Source organism: Perca flavescens, chromosome 21, assembly GCF_004354835.1.
Source record: "Perca flavescens isolate YP-PL-M2 chromosome 21, PFLA_1.0, whole genome shotgun sequence".
Classification (NCBI taxonomy): Eukaryota; Metazoa; Chordata; class Actinopteri; order Perciformes; family Percidae; genus Perca; species Perca flavescens.
In genome coordinates, this window is record NC_041351.1 from 4,083,601 (window position 1) to 4,105,483 (window position 21,883).

At 42.3% G+C, this 21,883-nt stretch overlaps 1 protein-coding gene across 1 annotated transcript; it reads right to left on the reverse strand.

Annotated features, from left to right (window-relative positions):
• Positions 1 to 1,841: 1,841 nt before the first annotated feature.
• Positions 1,842 to 19,077, reverse strand: nploc4 (NPL4 homolog, ubiquitin recognition factor). The gene is made up of 17 exons (XM_028568640.1): positions 18,823 to 19,077; positions 18,048 to 18,128; positions 15,318 to 15,427; positions 14,065 to 14,301; positions 13,929 to 13,977; positions 13,046 to 13,140; positions 12,840 to 12,963; positions 11,153 to 11,332; positions 10,248 to 10,334; positions 9,421 to 9,492; positions 9,203 to 9,329; positions 6,660 to 6,820; positions 6,343 to 6,414; positions 6,118 to 6,210; positions 4,667 to 4,783; positions 4,217 to 4,319; positions 1,842 to 3,055 (listed from the first exon to the last, which is right to left on the reverse strand). The coding sequence occupies exons 1-17, from the start codon at positions 18,835 to 18,837 to the stop codon at positions 2,895 to 2,897; spliced, it is 1,884 nt and encodes a 627-aa protein (XP_028424441.1). The 5' UTR covers positions 18,838 to 19,077; the 3' UTR covers positions 1,842 to 2,894.
• Between the last annotated feature and the right edge of the window lie 2,806 nt (positions 19,078 to 21,883).

Below are 21,883 nucleotides of genomic sequence, written 5' to 3' on the forward strand. Positions count from 1 at the left end.
AGAAAAGAACCAGTTTTAACCAACTACCTTTATAAACCCACTGCTGACTGAAATATGTTTAAGGAACACTTATAGACACTTTAGATTATTCACCATATCCCCCAGAGTTAGATAAGTCCATACATACCCTACATATACAGCCAGCTTCTAACCGTATACATACTGGGAACTATATTCTCAGAAGGCGAAGCACTGCTACTTGGGCGGAGTGATTTGCTCGCAGCACCTGAGAAGCCCTGTGGTGAGGAGCAGAGAGTTCGCCTGGAGTTCGCTCAGAGATGGAGTAATATAACTCCGCCTAAGTAGCAGAAGTAGTAGTAGTAGTAGCAGTTCGCCTTCTGAGAATATAGTTCCCAGTATGTATACAGTTAGAAGATGGCTGTGCGTCATGTGACCTTGTTATTTGTACACGCTGTGACTATACAAATCACACCATGTAAATAGGAACATGTTGGTGTTATTTTGTCAATTATTGGGAGCAGTAGGCTAGATGGAGCCGGTTACTTCCAGGATCTGTGCTAAGCTAGGCTAGATGGAGCCAGTTACCTCCAGGATCTGTGCTATGCTAGGCTAGATGGAGCCGGTTACCTTCAGGATCTGTGCTAAGCTAGGCTAGATGGAGCCAGTTACCTCCAGGATCTGTGCTATGCTAGGCTAGATGGAGCCGGTTACCTCCAGGATCTGTGCTATGCTAGGCTAGTGGTGGGTGCTGGACGGACTTCTCTAACTCTGGGGGATACGGGGAATAAGACAAAGTACCAATAAGACGCCGTGTTCCTTTAAAAGGGTAAGTTCACTGAAATTATTCACAACAAAAACAAAACATTTCCCCACTCAACACTAGTGGCATCTATACATAGGAGTTTGAATTGGTCGCTCTCTGGAGATTTCGGCCTCCTCTTTTCAACTTCCCGTCTATAAAAACCACATCTCCGTGCTCTTAGCACCACAAATAAGATTTAATTTACCTCCATGAGGTGAAGGCAGAATCTCAGGGACGTGTTAACTGTTAGCGTGGCTAAATAAAACTACAGATAAGTGAGAACATTTTTGTTTTTGTTGCACCTTGAACGTTTCAAGGTACACCGCGGTTTAAAAAAAGTCACTGTTTCAAAGTAGTATTAAAAGGACAGAAAGTGCAGTTTAGAAATCCCTCTCCCTGTCAGTGTGCAGTGGATCTTTTTTTACCCAGACATTTCAAAAACAATACATTTATAGCTGTAATGAGTAATGATAATGCAGTGAGACTGTGATATTTTTGCTGAAGGTTATCATACTGTCAGAATCTCATACCGGCCCATGCCTATTGAGGAGCATTAAATGCTTTTCATTGTTTTCAGCCCCTTCCACACAGTTCTGACACCTGCAGCTCTACCAAGTGATCATCATACACATGCCTCCTGCTGGAAGAAGCTCAGGTTGTTGTTGTTTTTTTGCTTTAAAGCACAGATAGTTATCCGCGGAAGCAAACACAGACGATGCTCACTTAAACACGCATCGCCGTCACCCTGCTTGCAGATGCACAGCGCAGACAGACGAGAAATGTTGGGTTATCTTTTTCTCCCCGTGGTGACCTTGCGACCCTTTGCACTCTGAGCAGCAAAGTCTTTGAAGGCTGAGTGACGGAAAGAAAAGAAAAGAAAGAAAAAAAACAGAGAGGGGGGCCAATCAGCGGAGGAAGATTGGTTATGGTCTCATTACTTACAGACCGGCGCCAGTGAGAAAACACAAAGAAGAACCACCACAGGTACGGAGCGACAGAGAGGGAAGTGGCGAGCACCAGTTGTTTCTAGAAGCACCTCACGGCCAGTACAGTAATAATTATAAAGAAGGACGATGGATGGAGTCCTGGGGAGTTTTATCAGAGACAGAACATACAGCTGATAAAATAAGCTACATAGAATGCCTGTTCAAGTTCAAAACCACCAAATCCAAAAGCTACAATTCCAACAAAACCAGTGAAAGATCTTGAGAAACCACTTTAAGTTGGTGGGATCATCAGTCCAAACGGTAATAAGCACCCACCCAAACAGCACACGTTACTTCTGCACTCTGTGGAGGATGAGTAAGGGGTGGAGGGGGTGGGAGGGGGTATGCCTTTTCAACTCTGGGACTTATTTAAGTAATTTAATATTGAAAATATAAACTCTCTACTGAAGCGGAATTACTCTGGAGCTCTTTTAGAGTTTTCAGGTGCAAGCTTTGACCAATGATTGTACTTCAAGGGGCTTGTCAAAGACACCTAAAAAAACCTGACTGAGTGGAGTCCACGCTGAAGATTCAAAATGCTAATGTATCGCTACAATCTGATAAAAAAAAAAAATAAAAAAAAGAGAAAGAAGCGTAATTAAATAACAGTATCATTCCTCAAATGTATTTATACACAGCAAGATTTCCCAGAAGACGTTGTGAGAGTGAGAGGGGCACTGATGTGAGAGAACGTCCAAACACTCGAGTCTCTGCTGTTGTCTTGAGTCACAGCGGGCATTTATTTGAGGGGCTGATAATTCAGAGGCGGGTGGGGGGCGGGGGGCAGTGGGTCAAGGGAAAGGGGCCTTACCCAAAATTGCTTTACCTTAACGAGCCCTGCCACTCAGAGCCGCTGTGAGTCGGTATACGAAAAAAAAGAAAAAACTGGGTTTATTGTTATTTACTCATTCAATTGGATGTAAACGAGTACATCCCTTTCACTCGAGACGGCAGCCTGTGAGGTGGGAAGGACAACGGCTTCAAAGTGAGGGCGAAATGGTTAAAAAAAAATAATAAAGGGCATCCAAATCTCGCAGCGGGTCCTGGTGCAGCGATGTTATTGGCCAGTTAAGAGGAGGGCTCGGCAGGATAAGATCAGGACAGAGCAGGGCATGGAGAGAGGGAGGGAGGTTGTCGGGTTTTTTTTAACCGCGGGGCAAGCTGCACATTTCACAGTGCTCTGTGCCGGGCTGGTTCATGAAGGTGCAGTGGAGGCAGGACCACATGGCGGAGGAGGACGCAGGGGCCGAGGGGCCGCCCATGGCCCCGTAACCCTGAGAGCTGGAGGGCTGCCCGCCCACAGTACCTGGAGGGACAGGACAGGGATTACAGCATGTTAGGACAGATACTCATTTTCACATCAAAATCCATCGATTCATTTTTCAATGAACTGATCATTTTTTGGGTTAGGATAAAAAATTAAAAAAAATTAATTATACTGCGATATTTTCCGTGGCAATACTAAATTGATACACAGAAGTTTAAATCTTTTATTATATAGATTGCGCATGAGAATTTAAGTTTTTTTGGTACTTGAAACTGATCAAAATGTAAATGTTCGGTACTATAATACAGATGTTGACAACGTTTTCCTTTTGGGGACATCATTTGAAGTTGGAAAATAATAAATAATAGCGTACCATGGTTCCTCTGGTGTTTACCACCCCTATTATTTTTCTATAAAATGTTAAACAATTGTGAAACATGCCTATCAACTAGCCCATGGTGACTTCTATTTGGGTTTGTCTGACCAACTAGGCCTGACTGATGAAGGCCACAAGCCGAAAGGTCTCGGTATGACATCGAGGTTATTCTTTATATTATGCAGGTTGAAAAGGTCTAAACCCAAGGACATACAATTATGATATTTAACAGAGAAAACTGCAAATCCTCACATTTGAGATCCTTAAACCAGCGATTGACGTTGCTGTTTGATTAGTCTCGCTTTGCCAGACCCTCCTGCAAAGCATGCTGGAGGAGGGCCTGGCTAGTCCACACAGCATTCGGGGATGGGAGGAAAACATGCTCTGGTTTATTGACATTTCTCTAAACGAATCAGAATCATCATGGGCGGTGCTAAACTCTGCACAGAGAGGCTGCAAAATAGTTGTGCGAGAGAAAACTCAGATTGGACAGATAGTCTAGCTAGCTGTCTGGATTTACCCTGCAGAGATCTGAGGAACAGTTAACCATAGTCCTCACAAATTCACACCGGATTTAAATCCCAACACAAAGAAAGCAGCAGGAAACGGACAATACACGCACCCGGCGGAATTTCCTGCAGGACCGGAGAAATCCCGGAAGTGGAGCATGAAGGATACAGACTACTGTTTAATAAACGGCTTGAAACTTTCAGTTACTCTACTCGTCAAGTAATTATTTCAACGCTAGAGCACAGACTAAACTCCAGTCGGGCCAGGTAAAACTGAGGATGTGACCGTGCCCTTGGTGCTCGACAGCGACTTACTGCACAGCTGCTCGATGGTGGCCCACTGCTCCGACTTCTTCCACGTCTGTGCCAGATCTTCATTAGAAGTCCTCACCGCATCTAGTAGCAACCCGATGCTGTCCTGCAGAAACAAACACAAACTCTGATCTATCCGCTGGACAATGGCTCAATGGTTCAGGACACTAAAGACACTGCCAGCTCGTGGTTTTGTTAAGTCTGGAATTTATAGAAAACATCCTAAATCGGACCATGCAGGTAATAAGTATCATAACACAGAAAAACAATTGTTATCAGCTTTTGATTGGGTTTGAAAATCTTTCAGCAGGAAAAAAAAAGGGGGTCCGAGTGAAAACATCCTCACAGCAGTAACTATTTCCAGATGGGAATGTGGCCTTTATTTAACCCATTTGCGATACAAATGGAAAACAAATGGGAAATTCGAGAAGATGCTTTGAAGTGTTGCCTTACTCTCAGAGGCATGACTTCATTGGTGACGAGGAAGAGGAGCAGATGGAAGTCTGACACGATGTCCAGGAATGCCGTGGAGGTGCACTGGGACAGGTAGGTTGCTAAACTGTGGAAATCCTGCAGACACACAACCAACAAAAAGCAAAATGGATCACTTCCTCCGACCACTGAAGGTTATGGAATCCAAAAGTGTATGAAGCGTTACAAATAATATCTTCAATCTGTCCGAAAAAGAGCGGGATGAAGCCGAAGCTTGTTATTTTTACCACCCATCATTCAACGTTAAAATTCAGGCAGAGATAAAGGCTATAGTGAACTGGGGCGCCCAGATAGCTCAGTTGGTTGCTGCATGTCATTCCCCCCTTTCTGCCCCCTTTAATGTCTTCATCGGTCCTGTTAAAAATAAAGGCCGAAAATGCCCAAAAAATTATCTTTTGTGGACTGAAGAAAGTCTGACGGGAAATGACAACAGCTTCAGGAACCTTTATTATGTGGGTAATCATGTGGCTGCTGTAGCTCTGAGGTTCCTGCCTTTTAAACTTACCTGTTCAATGATTACAAACGTCCCTGGACATCAATTCTCCAAAACATCAGATCATTATTTGTGACAGTGAAATTGGCAATTTTAAGACAAAAAACAAACCGTGAAAAGCACATGAACTTAGGCTGTGACATGGTGTACGCGTCCAGTACACAGATAGATTTAGGATGTGTTACTGCAAACCAAGTTCCATTCAAAATGTGAGCCGATCCAGCCAGGAGTCGGCAGACATTTGTTAACTTAAAAGGGGAACTACACACATTTTCAAAATGCACGAAAATATTAGTAATTAATAGGAAACACGAATCCAAAAACCATAGGCTAAAACTCAAATGTGTGACATCACCAAGACTACAGTGAGGAAGTGCTACACAGAGAATGACTTGGGAAAGATCTAGATGACACTATACACTATATAGGGACATTTCTGTTTCACAACTAAAAACACTGCAATAGAATAAAACTCATTTGGGTATATATATATATATATATATATATATATATATATATATATATATATATATATATATATATATATAAAAAAACTATACTTGATTACATCACCAGTGTAAGACTCACTTCTCTGATTTCTGCAAGTTTCTGCTTGCATCTTGCGTTTTTTTTGCATGAGCGCCCTGAGCGCCTCTCGAGTTGAAAGAAATCCAACTTCAAAGCACCCAGCATCAATAATTTCACAGCATAATAAAGGTTAGCTGAGGACGGGTGATTCTGTGGTTGCCTAGCAACAACAACAAAAAAAAGACGCATGTGCAAAATTCTCTGTGTGATCGGGGCCTCGTTCATTCTTTTCAGATGGTTTCTTCTCTTCACCAAGACCGGTTCAATCAGAGGTGAGAGGGTTAAGATAAACAGAAGTTGATCCAGAAAAGAAAAAGAAAAAAAAACGTACTTGCGTCTCTCCCAGGATTTCACGGTTCTCAATGGGGAATCGTTGTGTGGAGCAGAAGGTGTACTGTGGGTCCTTTGGAAAAGTGGTTGTTATCTGTAGAAGAAAGAAAACAGGGAGATTCAGTGTCAATACATCGGATTAATGAGAAAAGATGCTGCATGTATAACAAAACACACACCTGCTGACCATAAAAAACTAAATAAAAAAAAAACTAATCTTACTCACATCTATGATTAGGTACTCCACAGGAAGAGGCCGAGCTAGAAACGTGACATCATTTCCAAACTTGTCTGTGTCCTTTAGGATCAAAAGAGGGAAAACAAGGGTTAAGAAAACAAACTTAACATCTGGATTAAAACCTCTGAATGAAGCAACTCATAATACCTGGCCCCAATATCAAAGTAAGTGTCTGGATGTCATTATTCTGCTTAGGAGACAAGCAGTCCGATCATTTGTGTAATGCTGTGTATTCTCAAAACCATGAACCATACACTTATATATATCACGGACCATTTCATGTTGCCACATGTCTGAAGTGTTACCTTGAAGAAGACGTCTGGTACGTACTGCTCGGGGCTGGACTCTTTAGCGTAGCCCAGCTCAGGAGCGTCTTTGCAGGGCAGCAGGCACTCGTCTCTCACCAAAGCCATGCACTGATTGGACACCTGGTATCCCTCAAAGTGCACCTGGTTATCTGGACCGCCTGCACACAGAGCACAGGGACAGAAACATGACACACAATAGGAAATGACTGTTGACTGAATACCAACTGTTGAGTAGAGCTATGTTATACTTGTTTGTTCCAATTGAAAAGATTTTCAGACGTTTATACAGTAGTCCTCGTAACAAGTTGTCATTTACTTAAATTTGTCTATAACGTTTTAAAGGTGCTCTAAGCGATGTTGGGAGACGGCACTTTTTGTTGACGTTCAAAGTATTTTCAAACAAAAACGAGGATAGCTAGCCCCTCCCTCCTCCTCATCCCGTCCCCTGTCCCTCACTTCTGTGGTTCTGCGCACTAATCCCCCTCAACCCTCACCCCCAGACAGACAGAGAGCCAGACAGAGAGACAGACAGACAGACAGAGACAGACAGACAGACAGAGAGAGACACAGACAGAGACACACAGACAGACAGACAGAGAGACACAGACAGACAGAGAGAGAGACAGACAGAGAGAGAGAGAGACACAGACAGACAGAGAGAGACAATCAGAGAGAGACACAGACAGACAGAGAGACACAGACAGACAGAGAGAGACACAGAAAGACAGACAGAGAGAGACACAGACAGACAGACACACACAGACACACACACACACACACACACGAGAAGTGCAGGAGGACCTGACAGCTGCGCTCGTTATTGTAAGTGCAATGATAAGTCCAATAAGTACTTTATCAAACGGTATGTGTGTCCCAGCCCAGGATATGAAATTAACTAACAATGTAAACTGTTTATGTTTAACGTATTCTGACTTATTCAAAAGATGGAGCTTTAAGAGTTCCTCTCTTTTTCTTTTAAAGGATAACATTTTTGTAAGTTTGATTAATGCAAGTTATTTCAATTGATATTCTGTAATATTTCAATCTTCATGTGCTAAAAAGGCACATAAGTTCCTGTAGATGGAAATACACAAAAGCTTGTTGAAATCATAAAGCTGTATCAATATCTCAGCTAGCTTTCCTCAGAGATGGTCCCGATAATGTGCTTAAAGTCAAGTCAAATTCAGTCTGTGCATGATTACATGATATAACAATATAATTATTTAATACTCTATCCTACATTATTAATTAAGCTATATATCATATGCTGAAGTATATTTCTGGAGTGTAAAATAACAAGAACCATACAGAACCGAAAACCGTGACCCTAAAACCGTGAAACGAACCGTGGGTTTTGTGAACCGCACCACCCCTACTTAGAGCACCTTTAAATGGCCAATGACAACAATAGACTTGATTTATCTGCCACAGGATTGAGTTTTCTACAAAACCAGGATGGCTTTAAACTCGACTTCTGCAATCAGACTCTGTTAGTACCAGCAAACAAACAAAACCAGCGTGATCGAGGGTAAACCTAATTTAAAAGTTATGCACACTAATAACATTATTTAACTATTTTACAGATGGACTTTGCAGCGCTGGCGTTAGATGTGTAGCTATGACATCAGCTTTGGCTGCCAGTGTCTCATTAATGCTTCATTAATGCAAATGACAAAGATGAGGTCGCTGCTATGTTTTGTGCTTTTCTGGAACAAATATACGAGGTGGTCTTGCTAGGTTGTAAAGTAGGGACAGTGGAAACTCTTGGCCTACATCCAACAGACCAGAGAGCATCTGACTTTGATCACACTGCTACACTGGCTGCGAACACAATGCAGATACTGGAGGAATCAAAAAATAAATAAAAAACACTAAAAGGAGCATCTCATGCACTGAAATTTGCTACTCTGGAGTCATGAAGAGGTGAAGTTTATCAGTACCACTTGTTTTGCAAATACACATGATGTGTTTAAAGGTGACAATATGTATACACATGAGTAGGCTTAAAGTTAAGACTGTAAACAATGCACATAAATATTCAACTTTTCAAAACAGGATGCTATTTTTGAGGGATGCTCATTAGATTTCAATATACTACTCAGCAGTACTACTCAGACCAATTTTTGAAGAGCTTGGTCTAGACCACAACTGCAGGGATTTTGCTAAATTGTCTGATTTAGGCCTATGTGTTAAAACTTGCAAATGCAACCAATAACTTGACTCCTATCTAATTTGAAATTTGTTACCACAAAACCCCTCTCCCCGCCCCCCTTTCACGCACTCCCAAGAAAGTGAATGCGGGAGACAGGAGAAGGAGCTCTGGCTGTTAACACAAATCTGGTCGTGGAAAATGGACCTTTGACACCTCTCCGGCTTCACATGTCAAGTAATGATATTTTTTCACAGGAAACTGGACTAATTTTTGCTCATAATAAGCATTAATTAATACAGCATGTCATGATTTAGGCAAGAATTGTGGTATCAATAGAAATAGTTCCTACGTAGCCCTAACATTCGCCTCAGACTGAACAAGAACGTACCGGTTGCCACCACGGTCACAAATTTGGAGCCAAAATGGCCATCTCGAGAGAGTCTGCAAGGGTTTGAATGTAGATTCTGGAAGTATCCCGCTGTGATGCACTCCTCGGCGCTCAGGTAGTGAGAGTCCTAACAGCAGAAAGGACAATGTTAAAACATTGGAAAGCAGCATAGTAGTGTGATGAACAGGATGTCTTTGAGCGAGCTGCGTCCTCCTCACATTGTTTCTCGTGTAGCGGACGGTGCCTATCCTCGTATCCTCAGACAGCAGGTCAGTGAAGATCCAGCCCACCTGAAAACCAGAAGAAAAAGAAAACCAATAAAGTAAGTAGAGTTGAAACAATTAGTTGATTAATCTGCAAAAGAAAAAGCCAAAATGTCAGTTTTCAGCTTCTCTAATGTGAATATTTGCTGGTTCTCCTAGTTTTGGATTATAGTAAACTGAATACATTTGGGTTTTGGACTGGTGGTCAGACAAAAAAAAAAAGACATCTGAATAGGTCATTTTTTGATTTGGAAAATGTCTCTGGAAATATACGTCATTATTTTCTGTCATTTTATGGACTAAATCATTACCTGTGACAATAATCATCAAATAAATCAATAATGGAAACAATCATTATGTGCAGCCCTATAAAATGATGATCTTACTTCAACATCCAAAATGATTTAACCAAGAACAAAAATAGTTTGTGCTGTTCACATACAGCTTTAGAGTTTGCCATTCCCATCAATTTAAAAGAGTTTCCATTTGCCATACAGACATATTGATGTTTAACAGAACCAATGCGAAGCAGTTTGCTTTTGCTAAAATAAAAGCTCAGGTTAAACGGGGGAAATTCTTTGAGGAAAGATCAAGAATTCAAAAGGTGAGGCACATCGATGGAGAAGACAATCTGCCTTAAGCCCTAAATTCGAAGTGTGTCACACTTCTGCAGTGCAAATTTAAGTATTTGGTGTAAAAGCAAAGTAGGAAACCACTTTGTCAAAAGCTAATTGGGAGACACTGTGTCCCAGTGGCGGAGCAAGCAAGAATAGACGGCCAACCTTGCACAGGCCCAGCTTGGCAGCGATCTCGTCCACAGCTGCCGCTTTAGGATCATCCACCAGCTCCAGACTGTTCTGAGTGGCATTCTGAAACACAACGGGGACAAAGCTTCGTTCAAATTAAAACAAAAAGAGTTACTACACAGTAAATAAAGACGTTCACTCGTTGTTTGGAAGCAAACTGACTGGAGGAGCTGAAGCACACAGCGATATATATAGGCTACATTTACATTGCTACGTTTTGGATTAAAACTGAATATCTTCCGTTACGTTTCCCCCTCTCATTCCCCCTGCTCTGGTGTTTCCCCCTCTCATTCCTCCTGCTCTGGTGTTTCCCCCTCTCATTCCCCCTGCTCTGGTGTTTCCCCCTCTCATTCCTCCTGCTCTGGTGTTTCCCCCTCTCATTCCTCCTGCTCTGGTGTTTCCCCCTCCTCTCAATCCCCCTGCTCAGGCGTTTCCCCCTCTCATTCCCCCTGCTCTGGCGTTTCCCCCTCTCATTCCCGAGCCCCTAAACCAGAGACATTTCAAAACATTTCTGACCCGTTTTGGTTTGGAATCTGCGGGGTTGTGTTGCAGTCTCAACGGCCGCAAACGGAGACCTTTGGCAACACCGACGCCAACGTTTCTCCTCCTGACTGGGTCATGACGACTCGTTCGCTGAGACTGAGCTACTAACGTTACCATGGCAACTACCATCAACGGGCGGAGCATACACGCGGCCTCCTGTTTATGCCCAGTATACCAGAATGTTGATGAGATATGAGGTTTGGGCATGTTATTTTAAACAGAGATTAGTTCTTCTACTGGAGCTAAAAACACTTGGGTGCACCAAGATTGCTTTTGGCTCAAAACTCTGCTTAAAACAGCAACGTACAGTAAACGTAGCCTTAGAGTGAATCCCTCACCTGTGGTGGCTCGTAGATGGCAGCCACCTCAGCTCTGATGCCCAGAGGGATGTCTTTGTGCTCAGTGTACCGGCCGTACAAATATCCCATCCTCTGACTGCCCGTCTTTCTCCAGAAGTCCAGGAAGCGGTCGGCAATGGTGTGGTTCTCAAACATGATGTTGTCCACGTGTCTGTATTTCTGGGAGGAGAACCGAGAAACTCCATTCATGAAACTGTATTTGGGATTAATGTGTGCGTTAGGGCTTTTTAAGACAACCGCACCACCCCTACTTAGAGCACCTTTAAATGGCCAATGACAACAATAGATTTGATTTATCTGCCACAGGATTGAGTTTTCTACAAAACCAGGACGGCTTTAAACTCGACTTCTGCAATCAGACTCTGTTAGTACCAGCAAACAAACAAAACCAGCGTGATCGAGGGTAAACCTAATTTAAAAGTTATGCACACTAATAACATTATTTAACTATTTTACAGATGGACTTTGCAGCGCTGGCGTTAGATGTGTAGCTATGACATCAGCTTTGGCTGCCAGTGTCTCATTAATGCTTCATTAATGCAAATGACAAAGATGAGGTCGCTGCTATGTTTTGTGCTTTTCTGGAACAAATATACGAGGTGGTCTTGCTAGGTTGTAAAGTAGGGACAGTGGAAACTCTTGGCCTACATCCAACAGACCAGAGAGCATCTGACACGAGCAGAGGATTTTATCTCCAATTACGGGGCGGTTGCGGCTCAGGACAGAAAGTCCACAAATCACATGGGTTGGCGGTTCAATCCCCATTTCCTCGTGTCCTTGGAAAAGACACTGAACCCCAAATTGCTCCTGATGGCCAGCACCTTGTATGGTAGCTCGCTGCCAGTGTGAAGCGCTTTTGATGAAGTTAATTATTTTCTACTTATTCCAATAACTTCCAAGACATAAAAATCTATATGGACTCAAGGGTAGGTTTGGGTATTGTTCAATCATTTTCAATACCAATACCGTGACTTTGATACCGGTTCCTAAACAATATTTTTTTCGATACCAATTGTATAAAACAAAAACAAAAATTACAACATTACGGCACAAATCTTTTAATTTATTTTCCAGCTCCTACTACGTGAGCCTTTTTCCCTGCGTGTCTCTACGACAGCCAATCACAGACATTATTAGATCTGGGTAGAAGCATGCTGCGTGCTTATTGGCTCACTGACGCTGATGAGATTTACTCCTTAGGTACGGATATTGGGTAGTGAATGAAGAGGCGTTTTTTTTGATACTCGATACTTTAGAGGCAATTCAGTCAATGCCTAAAAAGTATTGAATTCGGTACCTAGCCCTACTCAAGGGTATTAACGATTGAATAAAGGAAAATCAGAAATTAAACCTTGTGGTAACACGTGAACGATAAATTGTGAAAAATGTTCATCCCAGTTTCTTAAGGTCCAAGGTAATGCCTTTAAATGTCAAAGATCTTCAGTTTAACATGAAATAAAACAGAAAAGAGCAGAAATAATCAATATTTGAGAGCCTGAAAACAACATTTTCTGGCTTTATTGGATGAAAACGATTAACTGATTATCAAAATAGTTGGCGATTATTTTATCGATTGACCAATGGACTATTCATTGCAGCTCTGAAGTTTGGTCATCAACTCTGTCAAAAGCTTCACTGGCACACACATTAAGGCTTGGTCATCTACCTGTCTGTTTAGTGTGATGGCACTGGGCTGGCACTTGGTGCATATCCCCTCCGGCCAGGGAGGGTGGCCCTCGCAGCCCGACTTGATCTTACAGCTGATGTTCTCCAAAGCTGCAAACTTCCCTCTGCAGGAAATCAAAACCGTGTTAGAATTGGACTAGACAATTGAGTGTATGTATTTCCACTGAAGAAATTAAAACCACTCACTTATCAGCTCCACCGGTAAGCTTCCGAAGGTACGCGTGGAATGACATGTGCTTCACTGGGGGGTCGAGGTGATTCAGGTAGTCTTCGTCAAAAGGCTGACAAAAAATAAATAAATAAAGAAGCCAGGGTTTCAATGAGTAAACCTTTCTTACAGTAGTGGAGCTAGCTTTAAAGCCCATCTAGTTTAAGAAACTGGGGATGTCCCAATCAGCATTTTTGATCCGATCTTTACAATAATGAATATCTGCTGATGCAGAGTCCCGATCCGATACTTGTATTTGCTCAGATAATAGAGCTGCACACCGGTTTTTTTGTTAACAAAGTAACTAAACTATGCCTCAAGCTTAATATGTTTAACTAAGTGCAGCAAAGGAGTCTTCACTCTAAAAACCAGAACAGTTCTCTTTAGGATCCCAACCCCAACCAAAACATAAACCGTTTTGAAATCGTGTTTACCGATTTCAGCTCCAGGGAATAACGCGCAGTGGTTTCTTGGTGGAATCACGGAAGAAGTGTGGAGAATTGGAGTAATCCGCTTCTGTAAAAAACGGGTGACTAAGAATGACAGACTTTTTTTACCTGTTGCCAAGGGCTGGCAAGCTACGAGAAACTCTCTGGACAGACACTGGGGAGTGCCCACGCCCACCCTGGTTCGAAAGTGCCGGCATCCAGGTGGTCTGGCGGTGCGTCTGTGGCGCTGGGCGTGTGCGATTAAGGGCAACAATCACTACAAGCTGATGTATACGATCGGAGAAAGGTAATCGGGGTAAATGCCGATCCCCGATCAGTTAAAAAAAATGCCAAAATCGGCTCAGATCCGATACTGCGATTGGGATCAGGACATCCCTATAAGAAACAAAAAAACAAGAATGAATTCTCTTACCTCTAACGGTACACAGTGGACGCATTTTCCAAGGGAACCATGGTGACATCTGTAACGAGAAAAAGAATCATTAGATTACCGTAGGTATCTGATATTTGGAGTTAACCGGAGCGTTTGCAGGAGGCCTTTTTCTTACAGCTGTGGATCTTTGTTCCTGTAGATCTTGCCGTCTTGCTTAGTCAGATACTGATCGATTTCATCCTCTTGGACCTGGGGTGCTGAGAAGGACCGGGGGATCATGGAGGACGAAGAAGAGGACGAGGAAGATGAGACGGATGGCATGGATGAAGAGGAGTGCGGGGTGGCAGTGTCCATCACTTCGGCAGAGGAGGAAGGGGATCCCGAAGGGAACAGATACAGCATGTCGCCATGCCTACAAAGATAAGACAAGGCAACTTGTGACCGAGCAACTTTTATTAAATTATCTCAATTATAAAATTATTTTCAGATTAATTCAGAGTTTCTGGGTGTAATATTAGAGCCTGGCTCCGCCCTACTACGTATTTCCGCTTAATTTTCATTTCCCTTCAGTAATCTGTCTGGGTTTGCGGTATATTCTTGGGTTTTCTCCGGACAAATATTTGGTGGTCCAATCAGCGAACAGAGGGCGTGGCTGAGAATGATGACGTTGAGGTTGTGCAGTAGTTTGAGTTGTAGTTGCGTAATGGCGGCGGAGAAAGATGCGAGCGAAGCCACACGGTCCGTTGTGGCAATGTTGCCGATTATCCAGAAGTTAAAGCCCGAGCAAGAACAATCTTCGCTGAGTTGTGTTGGTGGCCGTGATGTTGTGGCCCTCCTCCCAGGTCGCTCCGTTAGTGGTCAAGGAGTTGGCTAAGGCTAACGCTAGCAATGCTAAGCCAAAGTCCCGACCAAACGTTAGCGATTGGTTCTGGCAAATCCAGAGTGGCTCTGGGCAGATCCAATAGTTTTAAACTTCAACAGAGTACCCGCCTTCAAGGAACTTAACACTTGTCAATGGAGAGAGACCAGACTCTCTGGACAAATGAAATGGACCAGAGTCTGGTAGGACCAGGCTAATGGACCAGAGTCTGGTAAGACCAGGCTAGTGTACCAGAGTCTGGTAGGACCAGGCTAGTGGACCAGAGTCTGGTAGGACCTGGCTAATGGACCAGAGTCTGGTAGGACCTGGCTAATGGACCAGAGTCTGGTAAGACCAGGCTAGTGTACCAGAGTCTGGTAGGACCAGGCTAGTGGACCAGAGTCTGGTAGGACCTGGCTAATGGACCAGAGTCTGGTAGGACCTGGCTAATGGACCAGAGTCTAGTAGGACCAGGCTAATAATATTACATCATTACATAACTTTAATGAGGGATGAGAGTTGTAAAATCTAGACTTGACTAAACTTCAACACAGTTTTCTTTCACTTACTTGATCTTAAGCAGGCTCAGAGTTTTGTTCTGGGAAAGGATCTCTCCGGTCTTGTTGCGGTTCAGGTAAATAGAAAACCCATTGGAATTGAAACCAAACTCGTTGCCCACCTGAGAGACAAATGAGTCTGAGTAGACTGGATGATAACTTTGTGTCATATGGACTCAAATCTAAAACACAGCTAACTTAACACCATGAAATGCATTTAATGTTGAGAGCATAAAAATACAATTCTTAAAATCAGTCTCAGTTGATCATTAGCATAATGTATCAGAATATTTACTCTTCCTTGGAATCCACTCTAGGGCTGCACAATATATGGTTTTGTTTTTTTAATCATTTTCGCAAACTGGCACGATAAACACATCGCAAAAGGCTGCAACACATCAAGAAAGACAAGAAAGATTTTTTGTGTTAGTTAAAAGAAAATTTCAGCAAAAAACTGCACTTTAAAATGTAAGTGTCACTCTTTTTTTTTTAAAGTGGTGCCTTTTATATTGAATTCAATGTTCAATTTGTTAAATAAATTAATGTTGTAAATGATTTCCTTTCATTTGTTATAAATTCAACAAGCAGTTGTTGAATTTTAGCAGAATACTGAAAGCAACAGAACTGAGTACATTTCAATATTTGTTAATTTATCGCAAGTAATATCGTTACCACAATATTATCGCACATTTTCCCTCATATTGTGCAGCCCTAGTCCACTCTCAAATCATCATGTGCCAATGAAAATGGGGCACGTGTAACAATGCCAATGAGCCTTTAGAAGCAGATTATCATAGAGCCTCTCAGAAACTCAGCATGTAGGAAGGAACACCTAAGGTCATCAGTGAGTGAGCCAAACTAAGCTATTAAGAGCACCTTGAGCTGCTCGGCCAGCAGAGTGTCTCATGGCACTTTAACCATCACATTACACATCAGGCAGACAATCAGCGTGATGCTGGCCACTTCCCTTTATTTCATCACTTGAGATGCACTTTCAGCAGCCGTTAGTGGACTTTTGTACCGACAAACATAAGAGCAGAATGATTATCTTGGCATAAAAACTGTGATCTCATGATGACACTTACATACATAAGAAATACCTAAGGCAGCTGCACTGACCACACTGACATCTAAACAAACAGACACCACAAACCAATCTGAGTTTTCTGTTACACGACTAAAACAACTTTTGAACGTACACACGTTCCACCAAAACAAGTTCCTTCCTGAGACTATTTAGCAGAGGCACCGTGGCTCTGTACAGCGCTTAGCGCCGCCCAATACGATTGTGATTGGTTTAAAGAAATGCCAATAAACCAGAGCACAATTTACTCCCATCCCAGAATGCTCTGTGGCCTAGCGAGACCTTCCTCCGCAGCGCTGTGGAGGAAGGTCTGGCAATGTGAGACTAGCATTGTTAAAACTAAGCAGAGAACAATGGGAAGCACTGAGGTTCTTTGAGCATTAAGTCATCATTTATCTCAAGCCACACAAAAGAACACAGTGGTTAGATATTTTTACAGTAGCTGAGTGAAACTGTATACTGTCAGACTATATGAGACATAACATCACTTTGAGCTCCTTTTACTCTGTCTCAGCTGCAGAAATAAAACCTGCAGGCTCCGACTGTCTCTGCTCAGTCTGCCTGAAACCCATGGTTTTCTATTCCTACCATCCCTGGCTGCACATCGGCAGGGAAGAAAAACTACTCCCTACATTGATCTGCAGGCTATACCATCCTGACTTAACACGGAATACATACATTTTTAATGCGGGGCTGCGGCAATGCTCCACTGGGACTTGTTTGCTGGAATACTGTTCTATTTGAGGTTTTTCAATTAAATTCAACATGCATTTGTAATTATTTTTGAGTGCTTATTATGTATCAATATAGATCAGACAGAACCAAACTAAGAAAGCTTTAAGCGTTAATTACCTCCATCCATATCATCTTTAGTGCCTGGGGAAAGACCTGCTGTTACTTTCTGCACAGCTTCTTACATAATTGAACAATGAACAGGCACAAAAGCCAGGGCAATGCAAGTTTACTTGGTGACCACAACGCATCGGGGCTCGCATTACTGTAGAAATAGTACACTTAAAAGAGGTTGTTCCATGGTGTTGTGATCTGTTACAGTCCAGTCTGTAAAAACTCTTGTAAAAACAAGGCCTCTCTCATCTGTTTTAAATTTGGATCATAAATTGTTACACTGTTTTCTATCCTGAAGATGTATCTGTGTGAACCAACCTTGAACCAATCCTCCTTTCCTCTGGATTCTCTCTCTTATCGTTCTAATCTCTGTCATCCAAGAAAATGTTCTTGTGTGTCTCATTAAACCTTTAGAACAGTGTGAACTAAACCCTGCTTCGTGTCACTTTGTTCTCCGAGCTCGCCACTGCTTTCAGAATCAACTCACAGGAGGTCAAACCAGTAGATTATAGGATACTAGGATAGCTATTTTGTATACAGTATGTTTGTTTCTGTATTCATTCTTTATTCCATATTAATGTTCAATATGTTTGTTTATGTACGCACCATCCACCAAGGCAAAGTCCTTTTAACTACTTACCTGGCAATAAACCTTTTTCTGATTCTGGATACAAACCACAAAAACAATTGCGACCGGATTGTTTCCCCAACACCTTGCAAACATATGTGGCTTCCAAAAAAATAAGCTTTGGTGTTAATTTGACAGTTTGGCCTATTCTGACATGCAAACTGTCATGTTTTACATATAGTACCTTCTTTATAAAAGCAGCAACAGTCTCCCTCTTGGTAGCAGGAATTTTCTTCATCCCATCTGGGGATTGTACCCTGATGATCTAAAAAACAAAATAATAATAACGTTAGATAAGCTCTTTTAAGGGGTTGATGTTTCCAGTTCTTGGGGACGGAAAGGTTCATTGTTAACATGGACCACCGGATACAGTTTCAATATAACTCCCAACACCTGTTAAACAAAACAAGGACACTACTACTCCCCCCCACACACAGTTGTGTCGGAGTCAGATGTTTTGACAACGATGACAGTGCAAAAAAAATAATAATGTTAACGTTAGCATAGGAGCCTCTACGTTTCAACAAAGAGCTCCTGTACGTCATTGCGACCTTAAAATGTCAACTTTTAAGCGGACAACGTTAACTGAAGCTGTCACGATGTTGGGGCTTATTAACGTTGACGTTATACATTGTCAACAAAGTATCACTTTTAATGAATCAACAACCCCTTGACTTCACTACAACCACCCAGAATATTCGGACTAATTTGTGGCTAATGGGCTCAGCATGCTAAGCTACATTCAAGACATTTTTAGTCCCTAATTTGTGCCGGTTATGTAGCTTTGCTGTTATCCAACGCTGCCTCAGCTAGCCAAATAGCGAATATTAGCCGGCTAGCTAAACAGGCCCCAGTCACTACCTAGCTAATTCTGCTGCCTCATCACTCCGGACTTCGGCTAACAAGCTAGCTAACGTTAGCCGAGTCGACCCGTTAATACAACCAGTCGTTATACTTACAATGTTATCCGCCATGTTGCTCGGGGGAGTGCTCCGATATATATCGCTGCGTTAGTAGACAGAGACACTTAATACTAATTTCACGTAGCGTTACTGTCTTTCAACGAAACTCCATCCCGCAACTCAAACACCGGGTGTTGCAGACATTAGTGACCGACCGTTTCCCACCGGTCCTACAGTCAAACGACCACGACCGAAACAAGCTTTTTTTTTTGGTGAAAAGGCACGTTCCACTTCTCATTTTCTTCCCCTTTTTTTGGATGACTAAACGCTGCAATGGCGTATCGCTGCCCTCTACTGTTGGTAATAAACAGTTTGTATATATTGTTTTTTAATCCAATACTGCGCATCACATGAGTCTTTTGCACATCATCAGTTTTTTTGTCTTAGCTAGTCATCCAAGTTGAGTAAAAATCGCAGAGAATTTTTTTTTTCTTCTTCCAGTTGCTCCCAGGTCTCTGAAAAGCTCCATTCTTTGTAGAGAAGAGTTACACGGTCTCTGAGTCTCCACCAGGGGCGTAGCCATCGTTTTCAGAAGTGAGGGGGACAGATTGTTCAGGAGGAGGATTTTTATTAAAAGATCCTCTCCTATTTGTCTTTCCAAATCACGGATTCCAAGTATCCTGCGTTTAATTTATGATGGATGGAAACACTGACATTTCCATAAACCGTTCCATACAGTTTTACTGCTGCAGGAGCCCGGCTAACATTTTAACTGGCCACACGGAGACAAAGCATGCCAATGAGCCACATATTTGTACTAAGTTCCTCAATATGCAAAAAGATAAGACATTTTTTCACATTTGAATCTATTACTGGGGAATTACTGGAATTGTTGGGTCTTTGTAAATTATAGAGTGTGGTCTAGATCTACTCTATCTGTAAAGTGTCCTGAGATAACTCTTGTTATGATTTGATGCTATGAATAAAACTGAATTGAATTGAATTACTCACATGGAGATTGGAAGTATTTTGTGGGAGCGGGTGCTGTAATTATATGTGTGTGAGGTTGCGTGTGTGTGTGTGTGTGTGGGGGGGGGGGCAACCTGAGTAACATGCACACTTGCCTCCTTATGATGCGTTCAAATCAACTCAGACGTGTTGTAAGTGTGGGGGACAGAGGACATCGACACGTAAAGTGCATGGGACATGTCCCCCGCGTCCCCGGTGTCTGCTACGCCCTTGGTCTCCACATTCCCGGGTGTTTCTCAATCGGAGCCAGCCCACTCCTAAACACATAATGCCTCAACCTTGTTATGATACGCTACTCTTTTTAAGTGTAGTGGTACATATTGTATTACAGCTAAACGCAGTGGTTCCCAAAGAAGGGTCCATGAAGGAGTAGTTGGACTTCTTTAGCTTTAAGTTTAGTCTTTGAGCTTTTTGAGTGTTATTTATTATCTGCTCTAGACACACATATGGTAATAACAGTCCCAAGTGATGTGAAAAAGAAACGCAAAACTACCACAAAGGGACCCAAACCGACTACAAAGAGACGCCAAATGACCGAAAAGAGACACAACACGACAATGAAGGCACAAAATCCCACAAAGAGACACAAAATGTATGGAGAAATTGCATTTTTTTTTTTATTGATTTAGGGAAAACACTGTTTTGGTCATGGGTTTCCTACACTTTCTCTAATAAAACATCTTAAAGGGGAACTATGCAGTTTTTTTAGCTTTATTTATGAACAGCTTCGAAGTCATTGGAATGGTTATATGACTGTTTTCAGGTTGAATGGTGGTCGTCTCGCTCCCTCCTAGCGCCTGTGAGCTCTATAGAGAAACCTGCCTGCAAAAATCGAAACAGCGAGAAAACAAAGAAGAAATGGCGAAAACTGCATAGCGCCCCTTCAAAGCAAAACTCCTATCAGATGGGGACCCTCGGACAAAATCTCATCAAATGGGGGTCCGTGGTATAATTTGTGTCAGTTAAGGTAATAAATAAATCTCCATTTTTATTTTCCTGTTTTTATGCTTTATTTTTTTTCTCCCAAATCCTGTAGAGAGGACCAAACTCCAATTTACATGTCTTCAGATGTGATCCATCCCACTCTCAATCATTGTAAACATATTTTTTAAAAGAAAAATCCAAAAACACACAAGTTAGCAACCTCTTTGTTTTTATCTTATTGACAGGGGTGTCGGACTGGGGGTGGAAAGGGGACTGAGTACCCAGGGCCCTCAAAGATGCTAGAATGAATACCTGTTGATGCGGGGAGGGGCCATACAGAACGCCTTTCTACAGAGCCCAGAATGTTGTGCTACGCCCCTGGGTGCATTGATTTGAACTGACTTTTGAAAGCCAGGAATTACAGTAGAAGTTTAAAAGCTAAATGTAACTCAAGGCGTACATGCATTGTCCTTATGCGTACAAGATATTGGTAATACTTCGTTGTCTCAGCATGAACAGAATGAAGGATCATTGGCCATGATGAGGACAATTGGGATTAAAAGAAAAACAAATAAATGAATGATGATGAAAGATGAAATAGTTAAAATGGTGATCTTAAAAACACAAATACAAACACACAGGGCACAACAGTGCTGTGTAAAAGTATGAGAAACACAAAATACAGATTTTACATTAATATAATACAAGGGAGTCATACAAATAAGAAGGGATATGAAACACGAGAACACAATGATGGAAGACACTTCAGCTAGGTTACGCTACACACAGCTGCCCGCACAAATCAAACACTGGTATGCTGCAAGGATAGCCTGGAAATCCACACCCAAATCCGAAAGATGAAGGGTCTGGCTATGAGTAATGAAAATGGCACCAACTCGAGGGGCGGCACCAAGCATGCATTGGAAAATCACACTGCACGCAATTGGATAACACTACGACCAATCAAGTGTTTTTTTTGCTAAGTCCCCATACGCTTAGCTACCAGCGGAGCTAACTGGGAGATTAAACTCTTGCCGTATCCGGTCGGCAAAACAGCAAAAACGTCCTTCTTGCAAAGGAACGATTGGAGCGCCGTCTTCTGTTCCTCTTTTAGATAAAAAGCCAAGTCTAACTCGTTCATTGTAGCGGCAAAAGCCGTTTCAAA